At 38.1% G+C, this 23,932-nt stretch overlaps 1 protein-coding gene across 5 annotated transcripts in view; it reads right to left on the bottom strand.

Annotated features, from left to right (window-relative positions):
• Positions 1-1,601: 1,601 nt before the first annotated feature.
• Positions 1,602-23,932, bottom strand: part of ANKRD12 (ankyrin repeat domain 12) — a 111,145-nt gene continuing 88,814 nt past the window's right edge. For all 5 annotated transcript variants that reach the window (XM_061169482.1, XM_061169484.1, XM_061169485.1 and 2 more), the window contains 5 exons: positions 17,798-22,509; positions 10,655-10,753; positions 5,463-5,606; positions 3,582-3,677; positions 1,602-2,941 (listed from right to left, as the gene is read on the bottom strand). In XM_061169482.1, coding sequence (XP_061025465.1) covers positions 2,756-2,941; positions 3,582-3,677; positions 5,463-5,606; positions 10,655-10,753; positions 17,798-22,509 — 5,237 coding nt within the window. In that variant the 3' untranslated portion in view covers positions 1,602-2,755. The remainder of the gene's footprint in view (positions 2,942-3,581; positions 3,678-5,462; positions 5,607-10,654; positions 10,754-17,797; positions 22,510-23,932) is intronic.

The following is a 23,932-nucleotide window of genomic DNA, read 5'->3' as shown; positions in this document are numbered from 1 at the left end:
TTGGTGTTGGGCTTGGAGTCACGTGGGAGTGGAAAATAAAAAAAAAAACACTTAACACATTTCACTCTTATTTTTTCTATAAAAATATAACTCTTTATTAAATAACATGCACAAATATCTAGTCATTTATTAAACAGATATGATTTAGAACAAGATTTAAAGAAATACAAATCCTTAGGTACAATTTAGTATCTTGTTCATGATATTTGAATATTTAAAAAAAAAATCACTGATTAAACTAACCATCCTTTATTTCTCTTTCAGAATCCTGTATCTTTTTAGGCATATACCCCATTCCAAGTTTTTTCTAGCATTTTAGAGCTTCAGAATAATCTTTAATATCAAGAGCCCTTAACTTACTTACTTAAGTATAAATTCCCGTGGAGAAGGCATTTATTTTATTTTATTTTTTTTAAGCTATCCCGATTAGCTTCGAATGAGTCACTTTACAAAGGGAATCTGCAGAAGCAGCATCATGGCAGACAGGCTCCAGCAACTTGAGGTACCACTGAAGAGGGTGAGAACTGTGGTTAGTACTAAAAAGCTGGGATGACTAAAATATGCCAGATTTCTGCTTGCTTGGTTTTTCTCTTCTGCAGCTTGTTCTGTTTGGCCAAACAGTGATTTTTTTTCCGCCCCCCTTCTCTGGTTGAACCATCAGAACAAAATGCTGTATAAACTTACCCTTCTCATATTTTCTATGATTTCAATGCTCAATAATCTGTTTTTTTATTTTTAGGCAAAAGTATAAACAAAATTTGCATTAAGTTTTTCATACTAAAACGTATTGCTTTTATAAATTAGTTTTTAATGTTCCCAGCCTTAATAAACTTAACTTCAACAAAACCAGTGCTTCAAAATCTACCCTGCCTTTCTTGGCCCCATTTATCCAATAGAAAAGGCCAAAATCTTTCATCTAAATTTCTAAAGACTACTACATCCAATCTTTATAATAAAGTCCTTGCACTGTGTATTTTTCACACGTGCTGCTTTATTGCGCATGCCAAGTACAGTATCAATTAAAATATAAACTGATGTAAAAATTCAAAAATCCCTAAGCTTAATATATACCTTTGCACTCAAAAACTTCAATTTTACATTCTTTCCCACTAGCTGGGATTTCCAACTTGCAAGCTGAATTTAAATCACTTTATTCCTCATATATTCTTTTCACTTTTCTCTATCAGGATAAAAAACACCCGGTATTATTTTATAATTCAAGAAAGTATTGTGGAAAGTTCTGTAAGTTTTATCTCATATACTTATGATCAATTTTACATATAACCTATTTTCTTTCCAAAAATGTTTAGTAAGTTTAGCAGCAGGTTTCAGATCTGAAATATTCCTGAATATTTAATTTACATCATGTTATAGGAGAAACTGGACTTTTTCTAAGTATATTGCTAATTATTTTATTAAAAACAGCATACCAAATCTTATTTTAATTATAAAATTCTGAAAATTATATGTTTTGCATCTTGATACAAGGAAGAAATACAACATATTAATCAATATTTCATAAACATTGCAGAGATCGATCAGAATATGCCCATTTCTTTTACCTATTTTGACTACCAAATATCTCTTTTTTGAGTACTCAGTTGTTATTTTAAAAGTGCAAAGGTTATTAAGCTTAAAACATTATATTTAAGCAATGTAAAAAAGTTTTACAATGATTTAACATGACCAATAAAATTTATTAAACATATTTACATATATTCACAGATTCTTTCATATTTGAGTATTAAAATAGACATTTACAATTTCAGAATTTTCATTCAAAGGCATTTTTTGGGGGAAGAGGAGAATAGGCTCTATCGTGAGATGAAAAAAGAGCTGTTTCTTTGCATGACTAATTCTAACTAAAATGTCCAACATAGTAAGTCACAGGTACTATCCTGGGAGACTGGTATGAAACACCTTACACTACCGTCAGGCATCGCTATGGAGAGAATTAAATTATAGGAAGCATGCAGTATGGCTAAGTCACAGTCTCTACAGTTCTGTGATGGAAACAAGCTAACTCAGACACGCATGCCTTATTTAAAAGTCCTGCTACCTCAACACACTATCACTACACTCCATACCATACAAACTACAACTTTGGTCCTTAAACATTAGACAAAACAGTTTTACAATTATTTCTTTGTATATGTTTTGACTACCAATCCCTTTGTATACATTTTGACCATTAATTACAAGATTTACATCTGCACAATATGTATAAAATAAGTTATTAAAAAGGAAGACAATATTAAAACTTTCAAAAAGAAAGCTGTACAATTAACTTACAGATATAATAAACTGAAGAAATTTTGTGCCAAGTTTTCCTTCCACATTAGAAACTATTTGGTAGGAATTGAGCCTTTTAGTTTGCTGATCTGTTTTAGTAGAACTTGACAGAACCTCAACACCCGTGGTCACCTCGTACGTAGAGCACTAACAGCTTCCAGCGCCATTAGCAGATCCTCAGCTCCCTAAACATCTACCTCGTCTGCCAACGTGCTCCAATGCGAGTCACCTTTCACCAATATAAATAATAGTTTTCAGTTAGAAACTGCTTGGACCTAAGATCCAAAATAATTCTTTTCATTTTTAATAAAATGACAGTGTTTACTACATCACCAACTTTAGTTGAACTTTACTAATAGCTGTGAAGGCATAATATCATATTTTTGTCAAAAGGCAGTATTCCACAGTATAATACTCTTAAGCCTCATTCATTTAAAACACCACCACCAGGAAGTCACGGCTGCTATATAGGAGTCAATTCAAAGTCATCATTCACATCAACAAGGGGAACGTAAAACTCCTGAATTTCATAAATGCTGATAGACTTATAGGTGGCAGGATCAAGTTCCTGGAGTTTGAGCTGCCATTCTAACCTCTGGACGGCATTTAAAGCTGCAGCTTCATGTTGTTGCCTCATTAAAAGACAGGTCTATTTAAAAGAAGAGAAGAATTCATTGATTATTTATTACAATTGCTTTGTTTAAAAATTAATCTCATGCATCGTTTCTTTAGGGTGTAAGATGGATATACTAGGGTATGTGAAGCTTCTGAGTCACACGTCCATTTCTGGTTTACCCTGTCTGTATCCATATGCCAAATACTTCTGGACCCACAACTTCACACTCATCTAGCAGACTTTAATTTGAAACTGTTCTTTCAAGCAATAAAATTTCAAATTATCAGAAGAATCAAGAAAATCTAAGGAAAAGTGATTTTTGAAATGATTCAAACCAAATAATTTTCTTTACAGATTACTTGCAAAATACATTTCTTCTCTTCTTGTTCTCCCCTCTTTCACATGTTGGAACTATAACCAGACTCATACACTGGATAACAAATATGAAGATCTCCATTAGAAACCGCTTTTTCTGTGGTAGCTGCACCACGTACATGAAATTGGACCCGAAAAATGGGGGGTCTTTATCTTCCTTTATCTTCCAAAGTGCGACTGCATGAGGATTCACCACTAACCGGTCTTTCCTTTCCTAACCACTCCTCTCTAACACAGCTACAGTTTCTGTTTATGAAGGGGAAGTATCCAGTTAAAGTGAACTTCTAAACATACATACCTTTAATTTGTCAAATTTATCATCCACATCTTGTAACCAAGACATGAATTGTCTTGCATTAAAACGATCCCTCACAGAAGTTTTACTGTCATCAGACTGAAAGAAAACATTAAAATTGTTGGATATTATAAAATAAAATAACCTACTTTAAAATCTGTATGCCATTTTATCTTTTTATGGTATATTCTACTTTTAAAGGAATGATGAAAAGTATATTTCAAAGAAAGAAAACATAATCTGAATATTTAAAAAATCTGATAAAGTATTTCCATACTGAGATTAGTTATTATAATCATTAGGATGCTGGGTTTAGTTATTAATTAAATAGAATCCTACCGATCTGTGTGTCAAAAATGTCTCAGAAAGGCATGTCATATGAAGTATTACATGCCTGTGACTTCTTATTAAAGCATAATTGATTATGAAATTAATTTTAATGTTATCGTTTACCACATGTAGGGAGAAAAAAATGTTAAGGTGGGAGACAGGCCTTTGGGGCTGACATTTCTTCCAGGACCAGTCCTTTGGAGTGCTCACAAAGAAATTCTATACCAACTCTTAAGAATACCAGTTTTGGTATTCTTTTAAGATAGGCTATATTCAAACGTCAGCTTTGTATCTTACTGCGTAATCTCAAACTAATTACATACTCCAATTTTCTGTTCTGTAAAATAGGGTAAAAGCACCTCTTTTAATCTTGTTTGAGAATTGAGAGTCACCAAGCCCTTGTTCTAACGCTTGGGCAATGGGAAGCACTGGGTCTGACAAACAACTGCTGCCGTTACTGCTGCCAAAGCTCTGACCACCAGCACCATCGAGGTGGCATCCAGGCATCACAATCACACTACTCACATTCTTAGCTGTTACCACTTCCTCCTTGGTCTTCAGGTAAGACCTTTTGACTATTTTAAATTTTATTATTGAACCTTTTTTATTATTACAAGTTTATTTTGAAAAGGAAGAGGTCTGATATGAGAATGGCTAAAGGATGGCCCAAGCCCCTACCCAAGGAAGCGGACTTGCTCCTTAGTCCCTCAGCAGCTATGCTCACCTGAACAAGCCTGCTCCTCAGTGGAGAGACCGTCTACCAACTGTAAAGCCAGCCGTACAAGGCTGGGTAACAGGCCCACAGTCATCCTCAAGACGATGATTAAGTTCTCCTGCCCTTCAACTATTAGGTGGCTTGTGGCCTGATCCTTTTTAGTCTCTGATTCGGGGATCATTCTGAGGGTTTACTGGGAAAATTCACTTCTTTTCAGAAATTCTCTTTATAACCCATCTGGGACTCCCTTTGTGTTTTTTTTTTTTTTCCAGGTGAGAAAAATAAAGTCCAGAGAGAACTAAGTAACTTTCTCTGTACTATACTGCATATACTTTGTGTCTCTATAGTTTGTCTGACTTAAAACAGTATTTTCTAGTCTTTTTTGGTGATAATCCTTCACTGTCTGTGTTTATACTTTTATATTCTCTCTTATGACCAAAGAATTTCATTCTGGTTTACGAACCACAAAAAAATTCTGACAACTGATGTCTGGTTCTGAATTCACGTAATTTACATGTGGCAGTAAACTCTTTTCAAGCTGTAGCTACAGTTTTCCACAGTTGTGTTAATTTATCCCAACAACATCCAAGATCCAAACAAAGCCTGGCCCTCTCTCAGCACTATCACGACCTGGGCTCCACCTGTCGCCCTTTCTAGCTTCCAGCAGCTTCCACTTTAGAAGCAACTTACAAGTTATCTATAAAAAGTACTTTAGTGTGAAAGAGTTGTTTTCTCCTTTGAGCTTTACTGATTGTTGAATTCATGTTTCTTCTGAGGACCCAGATTACCAAAGGTGCCTGCTATCCTAAGAGCACTAAAGGCCATGGCTAGTCCTTTACCTGGGCGTCCAGTGGCACGCTGTACACTTCTGCGTCCAGGAGAACAGTGCATGCGCTGAATGGCAGTGTCTGATTTGCCAGTGTTCTTGCAGCTCTGTAATGAACCCGAAGAACTTCCTGTTCATTGGATACAATGAGTTTTTCCTAGTTGAACAAAGAATTAAAAAAACAACAACAATTCTTCAACCACTTGTTCTTCAAATAAAAATAAAATCACTTAGGGCTTCCCTGGTGGCGCAGTGGTTAGGAATCCGCCTGCCAATGCAGGGGACACGGGTTCGAGCCCTGGTCCAGGAGGATCCCACATGCCGCGGAGCAACCAAGCCCATGCGCCACAACTGCTGAGCCTGCGCTCTGGAGCCCACGAGCCACAACTGCTGAGCCCGAGTGCCACAACTACTGAAGCCCGTGCGCCTGGAGCCCGTGCTCTGCAGCAAGAGAGGGCACCCAATGAGAAGCCCGCACACCGCAACGAAGAGTAGCCCCTGCTCGCCGCAACTAGAGAGATGCCCGCGCGCAGCAACAAAGGCCCAACGCAGCCAAAAATAAAAATAAATAAATAAATTTAAGAAAATAAATAAATAAAATAAAATCACTTAAAGTGCTAAAGAACTTCAATCTCAGAGCAGGTTTTCTTTTACAGTAAGCTTGAGAAATTGGAGAACTCCAAGAGTTCCAAAAGTATAAGCAAATTTCCTTTTCAAAATCAGCAGTCTCTTTTTAAAAATCATCTTCTTAAAATGTACAATGATGGCTTTTAGTATACAGTTGTCCCTTGGTATCTGCGGGGGATTGGTTCCAGGACCCCCACAGATACCAAAATCCATGGATGCTCAAGTCCCTTATATAAAATGGCATAATATATGCATATAACCTACACACATACTCCCGTATACTTTAAATCATCTCTAGATTACTTATGATACCTAATACAATGTAAATGCTGTGTAAATTTGCCAGTGTGTGGCAAATTCAAGTTTCGCTTTTTGGAACTTTCTGGAATATTTTTTCTTGAGTATTTTGATCTGCAGTTAGTTGAATCCACGGATGCGGAACCTGCAGATATGGAAGGCCAACTGAATTCACCAAGATGTTCAACCATCACCACTAATTCCAGAACATTTTCATCACCCCAAGAAGAAACCCCATGCCCATCAGCAGTCACTCTGCATTCCCCTACTTCCCCTGACAACAGCGACTCTACTTTGTTTCTATGGATTTACTTATGAACATTTCATACAGATGGAATCATATGGTAACTTGGTCTTTTGTGACTGGCTTCTTTCACATCACATGTTTTCAAGGTTCATCTGTGTTGTAGCATGTATCAGTACCTCATTCCTTTTTACCACATTTTCTTTATCCATTCATCAGTTGATGGTCTTTTGGGCTGTTTCTTCCTTTGGGCTATCATGAATAAAGCTGCTATGAACACTCATGCTCAATTTTTGTTTGAATGTATATTTTTATTTCTCCTGGGTAAATAACTAGGAGTGGAACTGCTGGGTTATAATGGTAGTTTTATGCTTAACTTGCTGACAAACTGCCAAAATGTTTTCCACAGCAATTGTATCATTATATGTTCTCCCCAGCAATGTATAGGGTTCCAGTGTTTTCACACCCTTGCCCATGTATGTTATTGTCTGTCTTTTTTATTATATCCATTCTAACTGTTCTGACATGATACACCATTGTGGTGGCAGCTTCTCTTTTATAACAAATATTTCATAGCAACAAACACACTGTACTCTAATGCTAACTACAGTTGACCCTTGAACAACGTGGGTTTGAACCGAGCAGGTCCACTTATACGTGGGTATTTTTCAATAAATACGTACGACAGTCCTACACAATCCACGGCTGGTTGAATCCATGGATGCAGAAATGTGGATACGGAGGGCTGACTCTAAAGTTATAAGTTAATTTTTGACTATGCAAGGGGTTGGTGCCCCTAACCCTCATGTTGTGCAAGAGTCAACTGCGCTTGTAAACCTCTGACAATCACAGTACAATCCTGCCTTAATGTGTTAAGTGGGATCCAAAACTTCCACTTATGTAATACACAGTCACCCTTTTGTAAGGTTAATGCCAATCTAGGCAATCCTCTGCATTTCGCAGATGGGAATTCCTGAGGTCCAGCTGCAGACCTTGGCCTGTCTGGAAGGCTGGGCTGGGAGAAGACTAAACATGTGGCTGGTCTCGTCCCCACCATGTTGCCTATTCACCCCTCAACTGACAAGAATTTATCCTTCCTCCATTGGAGAATGCAGGCTACATTATATCCAAATATGCATTACTGTAGAGTTTTTCTGTATTTATAATTTAGTGAAAAGCTAAAGAGACAGTCCTATTTAATCTGCTATAAATTGCTATGTGATAAATGACACTCAAAAGAGAAGCGTTAAGTCCAATACTTATAATTTATGAATTTAAGTACAAGTTTAAGGTGGGACTTTAAGTGATAAATATCCAAACACGTGGTCAGATACTAAGAAAAGATAGCTAGAAGAAAAAATACTTTCTAAAAAGTTGGCTGGGGACTTCCCTGGTGGCACAGTGGTTAAGAATCCGCCTGCCAATGCAGGGGACACAGGTTCGAGCCCTGGTCCAGCAAGATCCCACATGCCGTGGAGCAACTAAGCCCGGGTGCCACAACTACTGAGCCTGCGTGCCACAACTACTGAGCCCACATGCCACAACTACTGAAGCCCGCATGCCTGCGTACCTAGAGCCTGTGTTCCGCAATAAGAGAAGCCACTGCAATGAGAAGCCCTTGCACCACAATGAAGAGTAGCCCCTGCTCGCTGCAACTAGAGAAAGCCTGCGCGCAGTAACAAAGATCCAACACAGCCAAAAAAAAAAAAAAAAAAAAAAAGTTGGTTGTAGACCTGCAGAGATAAAGAGCAATAACCAAAAATCTTTTTCACCATACAAGAAAGAAATACATTAAAAAAAAAAAATCCATTTAGTTTATTTATTTATTTTTGGCTGTGCTGGGTCTTTGTTGCTGTGCGCGGGCTTTCTCTAGTTGCGGCGAGCGGGGGCTACTCTTCGTTGCATTGTGTGGGATTCTCACTGCGGTGGCTTCTCTTGTTGCGGAGCACAGGCTCTAGGAGCGCAGGCTTCAGTAGTTGTGGCACACGGGCTCAGGAGTTGTGGCTCGCAGGCTCTAGAGTGTAGGCTCAGTAGTTGTGGCACATGGGCTTAGTTGCTCCGCGGCATGTCGGATCTTCCCAGACCAGGGATCAAACCCGTGTCCCCTGCATTAGCAGGGGGATTCTTTTTTTTTTTTTTAAGCAGGGGGATTCTTAACCACTGAGTCACCAGGGAAGTCCCAGAAATACATTTTTTAAGTCAGACCCCCTCCCCTAAGATAATTAAGAGATATGTGGCTTAACTGATAGCCTACATATTCCACTTTAGATCATCATTCTTAATGCTGTGTCTTTGAACTTCTAGAGCAGAGCCTCTCAAACAATGTCTTCTGAGAATGGGCTATGCCTCTCCCAAAGTACTGCCTTCCTCTTAGCTCCTGGGGAGGCAGGTAGGATGCGAGGTGGCTCTGAGGTCAGGGGCTCTTGGGGAGGCAGGTAAGGGGCCAAGGGCTCTGGCTGCAAGATGTGTTCATTCATTTAGCACAGTATTCAAATGTTATCATTTTCTATGGGAAAAATGCCCTCAGAACAGAGGTTCTTAGCCTTCGGTCCTCATACTCCTAAGAAGCCTCTGGACAGAACGAGGGGAAGGTCATCTGTGAACCTGAATGGGAAAAATTACGTCTTTATTTTTGCTCACCTCTAACTGGCATTTCTTTCAATTATCAATGTAGGCCACAGTGATGCCAGAAGTATTTGCAACTTTGTCATCCATAGAAATCACAACTATTTTCAATTCCTGTTATAGCTGTTGCAGGTATTGCCCCCAAGTTTTTATACTAATTTCTTCTTTGAAATTCTAATAGTTATTAGACCTGCTACTGTATGACATGTGATGGCAGCTCTTCCATGTAGAGACAGCTGTGCTACACTACACAGCTGGCCAACTACCAACCAGTTCTTCCCACTGGAGAACCAAATGGCAGAGTTGTTTGTTCTCACACTGGCCAGACTTCTAAGTTGCTTTCTAGTTTTCTGTAATTCTAAATTGTTTGCTGGTGGATAAGTGGAAGGATGTGAGTCATTTTCACTATTAAAGTTCTGCAAATTACACAGTTCAAACGAGAATTCTAAACTGTCCGTAAGGCAGCACAGCTTTTCTAACATGGTTAGATGCATAGATGAATATATACCAGGTGACTTCACACATGCCTGATGGCTGAAACAGCTATTGATGTGGGTTATATGACCTAACTTCTTACTGCTAACAAATCGCACTGACGTGGGTCATGGCACAATGTTGTAAGTTCTGTTTCAGTGCTTCTTTTTTTATTGCTTTTCTCTCTGTAAAGCTATAATTTTCTTCATTTAAAAACATTATTCTGAGGAAAGGTTTTATATTTACCAGATTGTTACAGGAATCCATGGCACAAAAAAGGTTAAGAACCTCTACCCTAGGAAATCAATCATGAATGAAGGAATTGCATACAAGGTTTTGCTTGTATAAGAATATGTGTGTATGTCTGTAAAGAAAGATCATAGCTTACATCACATTTTCAGAAAGTCCCTGACCCTCCCACAAAAAATTAAGGTGTTATTATTTTTGTCAATCCAAGTTACTTTGATGATTTCTATAAATAATTAGATAGGTTTTTCCCCCTGTCATTTCATGCCAAAACTAACCACCAGAAACTGGAATATTAAGCAGACCCTAAAAGGACCAATGAGCACAACCTTGGTAAGAGTCTGTACTACAGTAGCTGGTACCAAGCAACAATTCCAAAGCTTGGAAATCCAAATGTCCAAAAAGGAATTCACTGCTACAGTTCTGCAAATTTGGCAAATGATAAGAAATTATTAGAGATTCTTATATCAATATATCAAATATATACTGAACGTGAATTGTAACATGGGAGCAGCTATCCTAAATCAGGCTTAAAAATTCTCCATCTTATTGCATGAGCACAAGATAAAATCAAACCATTTCCCAAAATGGCTTTAAATAAGGAAGAGTCACTAATAAAAAACTGTAGGCAATTATAATCTATTGTTAAAATAGTTATTTTTGACATAAATGTAAATTTAAATATTTCTTACCCTTTCAATACTGTGTTGCAAACGAAGTTTCATCCTTACAACTTCCTGTTGTCGAAAAAGCTCTTTAAGCGGATCTGACAGGGAAGGTGGTGGGGTAATCTAATTAAAAAAAAAAAAAAGTTGAAAACATTAGATTTTATTTACAAAAATCGGCTATTCCTATAAAATTAAAACTTTTTAGTGTGTAACTTAATGAAAACATAAATTCTAATGTTCTTTGAGTTAAATAATATAGTAACAATTACACAACTGGTTGTTACTTCTCAATTTAAACTCTTTGAAACAAAGCAGAGCATTCCAGAAAACTTTTAATTCTGTTTTAATTCTGTTTAATGTTTTAATTCTGAGGCCACAGCAAATTCCAAAGAGCACATTAGGACTAAGGCAGTTATTTACCATACAGGGACACATTTTAGAGCATCAGTAAGTGATAGTTCAAAGACAGGGAGGAAGGAGTAACAAAAACACACAAAACACTGAGCAAACAGTCCTAAAGATGATAGCAGTCTGAGGGTATAGTAAGTGAAATCTCTGTATACATGATAAAATCCAAACACTAAAGTGCTGAGTTTTACATTTAGTGAATTAACTCTTTTATAAAAATACATGAAATTGTCTTCTAATACAGTTGTAGTTTTCAAACTTTATTATATGTGGTAACTCACTTTGTCTATCCATGCTCCAAAAAGCTTATGTTTAGTTCATCTCTAAATTGATCATTATAGTGAACTGTGCTTTCTGGTAGATGCTGGAGGTTAAGAAAGCTGACTCAGGGACTTCTCTGGTGGTCCAGTGGTAAAGAATCCGCCTTCCAATGTGGGTTCGATCCCTGGTCGGGGAACTAAGATCCCACATGCCACGGGGCAACTAAGCCCGCACGCTGCAAACTACAGAGCCCACGCGCTCTGGAACCCGTGTGCCACAACTAGAAGCCCGTGCACCGCAACAAAAGATCCCGCATGCCTCTACAAAGATCCTGCGTACCGCAACTGAAACTCAATGCAACCAAAAACAAACAAAAAAAACAAAACAAAAGAAAGCTGACTCAGTCTATATATACACTCAAGTGTTAATATAAAGAGACATCCAAGTATGGCAGTAACTGTGATCCCTGAATATTCTCCCTCTACCTCTTGGAGTATCTATATACCCCCCCACCCCAAGCTTTTAATTACTGTCAGCATATTAGAGTGAAGTAACAAAGGTATCTCAGCGCATTTTGGCACAGTTTAATAACTCTGGGGACTCTTCTGAAGGGGGAACAAGCAGATACTGTGTGCTTCCTGATGTGGCGCTACAGGGATTATGCAGTACTATACAGGAAACACTCTTGCCAAAGACACAAACCTGGATCCAATCAAGACTCTATTTATAAATAGTAAACAGTTTATAGGAATCATGGGGAATTGAAAACATGTCAAATAACAATCAGTTGAATCAATGCAGAAAATTCTACAATACCAATAATTTACTGGGGCTGATCATTTTTCAGGTCTCTGATTGCAGTAATGCATTTGATTTCTGTGTCTGTAAACTTCTTTAAATTTAATAAGAAGAGGCAAGAGTAGAGTTTGGTGCTATTATTTTAGTTTTGCGAAGTCATACAGGCGTCCTTCAAGCAGCACAGAGGACAAATATCTACTCCTTTGAGACCGGACTGTCAGAGAAAGCTTCTTTGAGAGGGTAATGCCTGAGCTCTATCTTAAAGGAAGAGCCAGAGTAAAGAGTTAACGGAAATGAGTTGTGGGGAAAAAAGGGAAAGAAGGGAGGGAGATAATTCACACACGAGAGGACAGTATATAATCACCTGCATGAGAACACCTGGTGTCAGGAGGCAACTGCAGGCTGTCCTGAGTTCCTGGAACATCGATGTGAGGGCAGGAAGGGTGGGATACAAGGGTGGAGAGGGCAGCAGGGCCCAGTAATAAAGCTTGTAGTCTGTTCTGGAAACAGCATTTCTTCAAGCATGACCCACAGAACACTGGGTGCATAGAGATGATGTACCGGAAACGGTTCCAAGAACAAGTAAGTTTGGGAAACACTGTATATATGTACTTATTTAGGTATCTTGTAATTAACAAATTAAATTTTAATAGTTCTCAGAAGTCCTACAGTGAAGAAATCTATTTATTTTTAGATAAATGGTGTTTCCCAAACTTATTTGATCATGGAAAACACCCCTCTCCCCCTACTGGAGAAGGTATTTAATTAACATACTGTGGAACACATATTATTTGTAACACATTAGGGTAAATTTTGTATGTAATGGGGAACCAGTGGAAGGTCTTAATAGCTCACTGCTATATTTGGAGAACAGGTGTTAGGGGGACAACATTGTAGGCAAGGAATTAAGGAAGCAGGTCACTGTTACACTGGTGTTAGATGAGGAGGGAGTGGAAGAGATGGGGGTCTAAAAATGCAGGTAACTGACCGATTTAGGGTAAAAAAGAGGGAGCAGCTGAGGACCTGTAGGTCCTTAGCACGAGGACTGGATGGCTAGTAATAGAGACCACAGGAGGGGACATGAGGAAAGAGAAGCAGGTTTGGGGGCAAGTTCAGTGCTGAAATGTTGAGTCTGTGGAGCTATCCAGTTAGCAAAAAAGAAGCCGAGGAGAGAGGTTTGGGCAGAATATATAAATTTGGGAATTCTCAACATATATCAATCTATAGAGAAGTCTCTATATGGAGACTTCTGAGGAAACTTTCCTTTTGCTGTTTTCCTCATCTACCTGTAAGTAAATCAGGCATGGAGATTTTGTCTTTTTTAGCATCTGTGAGTCCCAGGAGTCTCTAGAACAGAAGCTCTCTTGACAGCTTCCTCGGGACACCCTTTCTTCTCATCCCCCACACCTCCATCCCTCTGCAGGGTTTCTGTGTATACCAGCTTGTGACAAGTCTTTTTCTTTTTTTCCTCCGCCTGTTCATTTGAGTTTTGGGAACCTGACCTAAAGTTTTATTTTTCTGCCCTTTATTTCCTCTGGAAAAACGGCAGCATTCTGGCTAAATTTTAAGAAAAGCATGTGATAGAAGAAAGAACATGTAAGTGGACTCTGGAGACAACATACCACATTTATTAACAGGTGCTATAATCAGATTACATAGACAAAGTGAAGAAACCACTTTGACAAAAAGGCAATTAGCAGACTGAAAGGAAACAAATGGATAAAATATTGGTAAATACGAAAAGTAATGTAACAAAGCGATTTTTGTTATTCTGGTCTTTATTATTTTTCAAAAACTAAGTTTCAAATAAACGAGTTTTAGTCCAATAAACTCAAAAGTACAGCTTTTTATGAGCAAAAGGTGGAGGGTTCACATATTAGCTCTAGTATATGTGACCCTTAAAGTAATTTTGAGCTGGATAAAATAATGGTAACCTCTTAAATCTGTACAATGTTTTAGAAGTTTTCAATGGGCTGTGACATATACTATTTCAACCTGCTTTGAGGTGGGGTAGACATTATTGTTTTACAGATATCAAAACTAAGGATCAGAGAAGTGAAGCGAATTCTTCAAGATCACACAGGTGGTTTGCAGCAAAATCTAGACAAACTCATGTATGCTACTTGGAAATCTTCTACTTTTTCTACTACATTGTGCTGTGTGTTTCTCTACTTTAGTAATTTTCATTAAAAACAAAGAAAAAATTCCCTACTACATCCAGAAATAATTCTAAGCTCTGCTTATAACCCCTTTTGAAACAACACTTGATTATGACTAAATTCTAATTTAATTAAAGTTATATCCCCAGAACTTCTGCAAGGGGATTAAACTTGTATCACATCATCTTTGCAGGAATAAGCAAAGCTGATAGTAAACACAGGCATGCATAACACATACACAAATACACATCACACTATATACACGTGTATACATACATATACATATCAGTATGCAGATAGTGTTAAAAGGGTAACCTAACAGTTTATTAGAAATTGTTTTTAGTGAAACAGTTTGTAAAAATTTCTAATTTAAATGTGTTCTTTATAGTTTTATCTATTTTTCAACCCTATGATACATAGTTCAGTTCAAAGTTCTTATCCTTTAAGGAGAAGTAAAGGAAAAAAGGAAATTATTAGCTTTATATTTTTTGAATCATTAACAAATTATCTTGCTGACAATTTGAAAGAATGACAAATTTATTTACAACTCTATTCTTTTAAATCTACTACTACTGTTTACCATTAGTAGAGTAATATCAAAATCTCTGTCTAAGATTTAAAAGGCACTAGCATCAGGTATATTCCGTGAAAGCGGGAATAAAGAACCACCATTCCTCTGTCTGATCTCCTCTGAGCTGGGCTTTGAAAGAAGGAACATGTGCAAAGGCAGGCTGTGAACTGGCAGGGAATGGCCTGGGGACCACCGAGTACAGCAGGGTAGTAACCACAGCCGAGCCTGCGTGAGAGGACCGTGTATGCAGGAGTGGGGACTTAGCTTATAGAAAACTGAGTCTTCTTTAGAAAATGTTTAGCCAGGTAGTCATGAATCAGATCTGAGTTTCATATAAGGAATCCAGACAATAAGTAGACTGACTAGCCTAGAAGAGACTGGACTAGAACCTATGGCAGCTGCTCAGAATGTCTGTTTTGCTCATGTCTGATATCCAGTTAGCACTATGCTTAGCACACAGTTATGAATTACATGCATATGCAATTTTTGAATATCTGATTATGCTATATTCACATGTGTGATAATGCAGTAGTCTAAGGAGGTCATGAGGTCCCTGCATGACAGTGGTAAGAAAGAAGAGGGGAAAGGAAGTGAGATGAATCAATAGGACTTAGTGACTAATGTGACAGGAAGGAAGAGGGGAGGGTTGAGTTTTGGGTTCCCAGCCTGGGAAGTGAGATAACAGATAATGATGGTAACTGAAGCAGATGGAGCAAGAAGAGCACTTCTGAGATAAGATAAGCGTGTTTGGTATTGGACATAATGACTTTAAGGATATTGTGGGATATTCAGGAGACGTCCAGAAGCAGCTAGACACATGGTTATGGAAATCAGTAGTGTATTCGGGGCTGAAGATAGATGTAGGACTCATTCTACAAGAGATCAAAAGTGTAGTAACCCTTAATCGGATTATAGCTCAGAGGGAGAGGCAGACATGTAAACAGTTAACTGCAACATAACAGGGGAGGTATAAGGAAGACACAAGCAATTCTGCTTTGACAAGACCTTGCACAGAGGTGACATCATAGTCGGTACAATCGATGGAAGAGGAGAGAAAAGGGGGCCCGGCGAAAACAACATTTCGCATAGAGGGAAGAGCACTGCCAAAGAACCCAAGTAGTGAAACAAGAGATTCCAAAGAAGAGTGAGTTCAGTTTGGCTGAAACACTAGGTGATTTGGATGAGTGGTGAGAAGGTGAATCAGGAGGGGTAGACTGGGGTCAGACTGTGAATGAATAATTATGCTGGGCTTAGATATGGGTTTTATGTTGTGGGCAATGGGAAGCCAGCTAATCACAGCTGAGACACTTCAATAGGGAAACAGCTTTTTATTGCTTTTGAAGGGACATAAATTTAACAACAAGAGAGAATGCTCCAATAGAAAGAAACTAGGAGAAAAAAGAAGTGAAAAACTTGCTGCGACGTTGAGAGTAAGAGATAATGACGAGGGCCCTAAACCAAGGCAGTGGTAGAAGGTACAGATTCTGGAAGGTAGAATGGTCAGAATTTGGTTTCTACTGTGGGTGTCCTCACTAATAAATACAAATTTGTTTTTAAGGGAGCGGGTGGTAACTCATTCCCTTTTGGTCTGTGTGAAGTCTGAAGTGGGAGTGGGCGCGTGGTTAGCCCCTCCCCCCAAGAACGCGGGGTGCTGGTGGCTGATGGCTCCCGCTGCAGCTCCCCTCTAGGACGGAGCCCAAGGTCACATTCCTTCCCTGAGGGTAGACTCCCCGTTAGCAGCTCCCGCAGGTGCAGTGAGTCACTGTTGCACCTGCATTTATTTCAGTTCACCTGCTTGCTCTACCCGATTCCGATTCCCTCACACACAGACAGGGATTGCTCACAGTCTCAGAGTCAGCTTCCTGGGGAACCAAGCCCATTACAGGTGCCTCAGGTCATTTAGGTGACGATGCCCAGGAGGCACCTATATTTGAGTCTAGAGATCAACAGAGATGATATGGCGCAACAGAATTTTTTGGGACTAACTGGTGCGTGGAAGACTGCTGAAACCACAGAAAGAGACAGGACCTCACTGAATGAAAGCTGACTGAAAATTTAATTCCTGGAGAACGCTGATGTTTAAGGAGTGGGTAGAGGAGCCATAAAAAGAAAAAGATTAGTGAGGCAAGAGGACCAGAAGAGTGCACCATCGTGAAAGACCGGGGAGTGGGGGGAATTTTATGAACAAGATGGTCACGATATCAAATATGACAGAGATCAAGTAGAAAGAAAAAGGGAGAGGCCAAACAATCAGGCAATTACAAGCTCACTGGTGAGCTTTGTCAGTGCACATAACGGTGACGGGAGGAACAAGAAGTGACAGAGAGGAGACATCAGGCACAGACCACTCTCCAAGGTGCGGCAGTGAGAGAGGCTGAGCTAGACAAACTGTGACAGGCAAGGGGCAACTTTTTTCTCCCTGGGATGAAGGAGACCCAAATATGTTCAGAGTGGGTGGATAAAGGCCAGTGGAGAGAGAAAAATTTAAAATATATTAGCAAGAAGTGTTTTCATAGAGGAAGGTTCCAGAGAAGACTGGAGGGAATGGGATCAAAAGCACATGGAAAGGAATTACGCTTCAGAGAAATAAAAGTATAACTCCTTAGGGTTGAAAAAAAAAGCAGGTAAGGAACAAAATACCATGGACCAGTGCTGTTCCATAAGGTAGCACAGCCTACACACGGCTACTGAGCACTGACTGACACGTGGCTGGTCTGAACTGAGACATACTGCTAGCCCACCGGATTTCAAATACTCAGAACCAAAAAAAAAAAAAAAAAAAAAAGATTATGGACTATCTCAATAACTTTTCTATATTGATTCTATTTTGACACTGAAATATTAAAACTAATTTTGCCCGTTTCCTTTTACTTTTTAAAATGTGGCTACTAGAAAATTTAAAACTATACATGACTTTCGTCACATTCCTAGTGAATGGGCTGCAGGTGTGTATCAAGTGAGGTTACTTACTGTGGGGATGCAGATCTTGCTTAAGGGGTTTCCATCCAGGAGATACGATCCATTAAATGTCACATATTCATCGTAATACTGAGGTGCTTGAGGGATAACACTACACAACAATTTGCGTTTTTCTTCGATTTTTTTCCTTATGTGCAAGTATTCAAAATACGGATTTGCTCTCTCTGAACTGTACGGCTGGATCTCGTCTAGTTTCAGAGAGTCCACAATGGCTGCCAGAGACTGCTGAGTCTTCTCTTTTGCTTGCAGTAAAGAGGGACTTGCTTGCACAGGCTGAGGCACACGTGACACTTTCCTTTTCCGTGGGTGGTGAATCTGAGGATCATCCTCCTCAGTTAATCTTATTCTTCCTCTAGGAGATGAAGACTCGGTATCTTTGTCTGCTAATAGTGTACAGGTGGCAAGAATCTGTTTGCTTTGATTTGCTATTATATTTGCTTTGTTTCTAGTCATCCTTTGAGGAATTTGGTTTTCAGTTTTATCATCTTCAGCACTTTCTTCTAATTCTACTTTAACTAAGTGTCCATATCTGTGCATTTCTGGTTGAGCTGGTTGTTGTGAATGGTTTTCCAGACTCGATAAAGTACTCTGTTGTGATTCTTCATCTTCTATGGAAAGCAAACACTTTTCACTTTCAGGACAATGTTTTGGATTATCCTGTTCATTCAGGTTTCCTTTTGGCATCCCTGCATTCATTTCACATAAATCAGAATCACACTTATCATTCAAATGAGTCAAAACCAAACTCTCCAGTTTGTTTTCTTTTTCATGTGAAATAACCTGAATATCAGAAGAGCTATTTTCAGCCTCATGGCCACTGGAAGACTTATACATTAGTTTGCTAAATGCATAATATGTATTTGGCTGGGAAGAGGCATCACTTCCATTAAAGTCCTTTTCTGATGGTAATAGAGGCAAAGTATTAGCTTTCTCAAAATTCAGTGCTGTTTCTTGAACAGTGCTTTCAGAGTACACTGGGACAAAGGCATCTGTCTTTTGAACATCTGTTAGGATAAAAGTATTCTCCATATCTTTTGTAGATTCATTATCAGTATCTAAAACAGAATTGATAATTTGAATTGCATTTTTCTGTTGTAAAATACCTGGCTCTTGATTGGCAACATATGACAAAGACCTATGCTTAGAAATAGATTCAGCATCTGAAAGTGATTGGCTGTGAAAAGAGCAAGGTTGCTGTGAAGGGAGAACGGACGCTGGATCCTGAGCACAAGTGTTTCCTGGCAATTCAGTCTGGTGCAAGGATACAAAATCAATATTCTGTTCTTTCAGTATTTTGTTTTCAGAATTACAAAAACCCTGAACAGAGGAATCTTGATCAGGTGTAGTAGAATTTGGGCAGACGAAGTCACTGGCGCTTAATGACTCCCGTCTATCAACAGGTATTTCCCATGATTTACTTTGGATCACACCAACCTGATTAGACGGCTCTAGATACACAGGACTGTCCATCAAAGTGCCCACTGCAGCAGTGCTCTTGATACCATTTGTATCAGCAGAAGTATATTTGCTGTTTACAGATCTAGTTGGAGAGGCTGCAAAACTGGAATGTGTGTTAGATGCACTTGAAAGTTCTCTTTCAGGCACATCCGAGGGTACCTCAGGTTTGGGAGAAGGACAAGCATCTCTTGGCACAACTAAGCCATCTTGACTGCTTTCTTCTGATATTGTTTGGAAGTGTTTTGTATGTTCGCAAATGACAGATGGCATGCTACATCTTCGAACTTCTGCAGTTGGTCTCCCCTCATTTATAACTAGTTTAGCATCTTCTACCGAAGATGACCGGAGATGGGCTGTTGGAAGTCTGTTTGTATACGACGCTTTAATCCGCTCTGGTAGTTCAGGCAGGCTATCTGACTCCCTTTCATGAAGGGCAGGAGATTTGGCAATTGACAAAAACGGTGACTGGGAAAAGGACATTTGGGAATCTGAACCCTCTAACATAAAGTCTGAGTCATACTCCACTGGAAGCCTTGGGGTTGTCACTGTAGTATGGCAAGAATCTTCTGAGCTAGCCACCGAAATCATGGATACAGACCTGGAGCTGAGACCTGGCTTTTCACTTTCTGATCTAGGAGATCTGTTTAAGCTATTATCTGAAACAAAGGATGACTTGCCTAAATTCACTGTATTTTTGGTGTCGACAGATTGTGACCTGTTACTTACAGCATCTTTGCAATGTTTCTCCTTGGTATAAGCATCAGTCAACTCTGAACTCTTCGACCTAGTAAGTTCTTTATTTTTGGACTCAGCTGGTACATGCTTTGTTTTTTCTTTATCTTTTACTTTAAGTTCTAAACAATTACGATTTCTCAACCGTTCCTTTTCTTTTTGCTTAATCTTTTCCTTGTGTTTTCTGTGCCACTGCTCTATTTCTAGGTCTTTAAGGCTTAGCATCCGTTCAAAGCTGGTCTGCATTAAGTCATCATTCACTAGCCTCTTTTCTTTGGGTCGAGTATCTTTTGATGCTGGTGATGACTTAGGTTTAGGCTTATCTGCTTCAGATTTTACTTTGAGTGAACTACTTAGTTGAACTTTATCCTTGTGTTTGTCTCGTTCTTTGTATCTGTCTATATCTTTATCTTTTTTGTCTTTTTCTTTTCCATCAGGAGTTCTCAAAGGCTCATCTTTTGTTTTTTCTTTAAGAGAGAGAGTTTTTTCATGTTGTGCTTTATTGCTGTCTGCTATACTTGACCTCCTCTCTTCCTGGAACTGTTTGGAGTTAGTTATATTTACATTATCTCTAGATTTTTCCTTTTTATCTACCTCCCTATCTTTTTCTTTATTTTTGCTTTTTTCTGATTTAGTATACTCAGTATTATCTGATTGTTTGTTTTTTTTTTCCATCAAGTGCTTCTCTTTGCTCTCTGCAGGATGTCTCTCTTTTTCAAGTTTTTCTTTGTCATGTTTTCTATCTATCTTTTCTCTACTTTTCTCTCTGTCATCAGTTTTTTTAACGGTAGTCATGTTTTTTATCTTCTCACCTTCTTTATGGCATTTTTCTGTGTGATGTGAATATAGCTTGTCTTTTATTCTGTCAACACATTCACTAGGATCTAATCTGTCTTTCTCTGACTTATGCTCATGTTTTATCTTCTTCTCTTTTTCAGAATTTTTTCTTTCAGCCTTCTCAACGTCCTTTTCTTTACTTTGAAACCGTTTCTCAGATTTTTCCTTACTTTCTTTCATATGCTTTTCTTGTTTTTCAATTTCTATTTCCTTTTCCACTGAATGTAACCCTATAGACTCTTCACTGGCACTTATACCTAAAGAACTGAATTCTGTTTCTTTATCAGTTGGTACATTCTCTCTCTCATCTTTCAAATCTCTTATTTTTTCCTCCCTAAAAGGTTTCTCACTTTCCTTTTTAATCTTTTCTCGTTCTTCTTTAAAGTTCCTCTCTTTGGAGACGTGCTTTTCCTTGGTTGATTTATCATCTTTTATGTTTTTCTCCAACTTTGATTTTTTTTCTAATGTTAGGGACTCATGTTCCATACTTAAAAATAGATCTTCAGTTTCATCACTTTTAAAAAAATTCTCTTTCCAAAATTCTCTATCAAATTCCACACTTCGTTGCAGCTCTTTAGCACCATCCCTATTTTTGTATTTTTCCTTTTCACCGTCAATTTCTTTTTTATGCTTTTCTTTTTCCCTTTCTTTATGTTTTAATTTATGCTTTTTTAATGTTTTACCCTCTTTATCCATTTTTTTCAGCGTGCAATCTGAGTTTTCAAATGTTGGACTGTGATCTTCATCCTTTATTTTGGCATTTGACTTTTCACCAAATTCTAAGTGGAAATCTTTCTGATGTTTGTTTTTTTCCTTATGCTTACAAGATTTTACACTTGAACTTTCTGGCAAGAATTCAGATTCTATATTATCATACCGAACAAGATCAGGCTGTAATGACATTTCAGAACTTCCTGGTGATAAACATGTCTTAGAATGTTCTTGTTTTAGTGGTGTTGACTGCTTTTCACTGAGTCCACAAGAATGTTTGGGAGATTTACCAGTGGAAATATGAAATAAATGTAATGAAGTATCATCTTTTGGGCTAAAAGATTTCCTAAAATTCCCCTCCTCTCTGGTCTTTTCTGAACAATCTAGTGCAGTATTAACTGTCAAGTTTGTTACTCTGGTATTTTCTTTCCCCTCTTTTTCTTGCTTCAGCTCTTGGTTCTCTTTATTTTTGTTCTGGTTCTTTAATTTTCTTTTAACTTTGCCTTTCTGTTTGTGTTCATTTGAAACTCCATATTCCCTTCTGGTCTGTATATCAGAATTCGATGTTTCAGGGACAGAACATGGAGCAGAACACTTTTTGTTCTGAAGAATTTCTTCATCTGAACTTTCAGAACTTGAATACAAAACCCTAGATGGCTTTTGTTTTTTACTTTTAAATGATTTAGGATAGAAAGCTTTTTCCTGTTTTGCAAATAAGCTACTCTTTTCTACTTGAGCCTCGTTCTCTCTTCTCAGCTCTTTCCTAAGAATGCGCCTGCCATCGATCATCTTGCTTACTGCTTCCTCCTCGTCATCTTTGAACTCATACTCATCAAGGGCACATGGAAGAGCTGCTTTACTGGGAACTATTTGTTTACTTTCGCAGATGAGAGAGTCTTTCTCTGTCTCAGAGTCAATATTTTCATCAACACTGGAAGGATTTACAGACCGAGCCTCTTCAGAATCTAGAATAAGAAAGGAAAATCTGCTGTTAGTCAAGAGACAACTGTCAGAAAAGTAAGACTGAGAGAAAAATATAGCATATACATCAAATATTTCAAACAATTCAGAGAAAAAATTCATATTTATATGTAAATAGTACAACAGCAATATGTAAGAACTCTGCTACAGTTTTGTGGAAAAGCTTTATAGAGAATCTGCTTCAGGATGACACCCTGTGACACTTCTAAAAGCACACAATACACTGGATTTACAACACAGATACCAAAAAAAGTATCTAATATTAAAATGTATGTATAATATAATGAAGAGGTTCATAACTCAGGGAACTGGATTCAGGAAAACACTGGCTACTAATGTTATGTAAAAAAAAAATTTTTTTTTTGGCTGTGCCATGCGGCATGTGGGATCTTAGTTCCCTGACCAGGGATGGAACCCGTCCGCATCCCCTGAAGTGGAAGCACGGAGTCTTAATCACTGGACCACCAGGGAAGTCCCCAATAAAATTTTACATATATGTACATTTTCTTTTTTCCTGGAGAGAGGATATTTAAGTAAAATTCTTTGATGCAAAAAAGATTAACAATCACTAACTTAAAGGGTTTATAATTAAGTAAACATCACAGATGGTTTTATACGCTTCAGAATTTTATTAGTAAAAGCATAAAAGAGCAAATGATTCCCATAAAGGACAGAACTTGAATAAAGGTGAATGGTTTTAACTATACAAGACACATGACTATCTGCTTTACTATCCGTTAAAAAAAAAAAAAAGAAGAAATATATCCCCCAATTACACAGTCAAGATTATAACAGATAAACTGGATACATAATTAGAAAAAAACTATTTTATTCATTAGTTTTTTAATTTATAGTTTATTTTCTTCCTAGTTGGGCATCTTTTCTTAGCTGAAATATACACTGCATACATGGGGCCTCCAACTGGAAAGAAAACCCAGACCTCTAATTAAAAGAAAAGAAAACTGAGGCCTCTGACCAAAAGAGGAAAAAACCAAACTCATTATAAAAAGTTACTAAACACTTTTTTGGCTAAGTATTTAATAATATTAAAGTTATAAATTTATTTTAATACATCAAGCTTCCTCCGAAGTGATCTAGCTCCCAAATATTCTCTTTACATGGAAATTCAAATTCCAGAAGCATTTTAGAGTGTCTATAAGGTTTTGAGCACTGGATAGGAGCCGTGGAGAGATCACAATCTTATTTTTGGAGAAGATGTGGTAATATTCTAAGACAATACTATTATTAAGTGCCAATGAGTGACACGGTTATATTGACATGTGGTATAAAAAAGAACATTTTTGGAATTACAACTGCTTGTAAGCATAACTCCATTCCCAGTTATCAATATTGCAATACAGAGTATCAAGCCATAGAACTTTATGCTGCAAAAAAGGAACGGCTGTT

Source organism: Eubalaena glacialis, chromosome 15 (genome assembly GCF_028564815.1).
Source record: "Eubalaena glacialis isolate mEubGla1 chromosome 15, mEubGla1.1.hap2.+ XY, whole genome shotgun sequence".
NCBI classification, from domain to species: domain Eukaryota; kingdom Metazoa; phylum Chordata; class Mammalia; order Artiodactyla; family Balaenidae; genus Eubalaena; species Eubalaena glacialis.
This window is presented reverse-complemented; position numbering and strand designations above follow the sequence as displayed.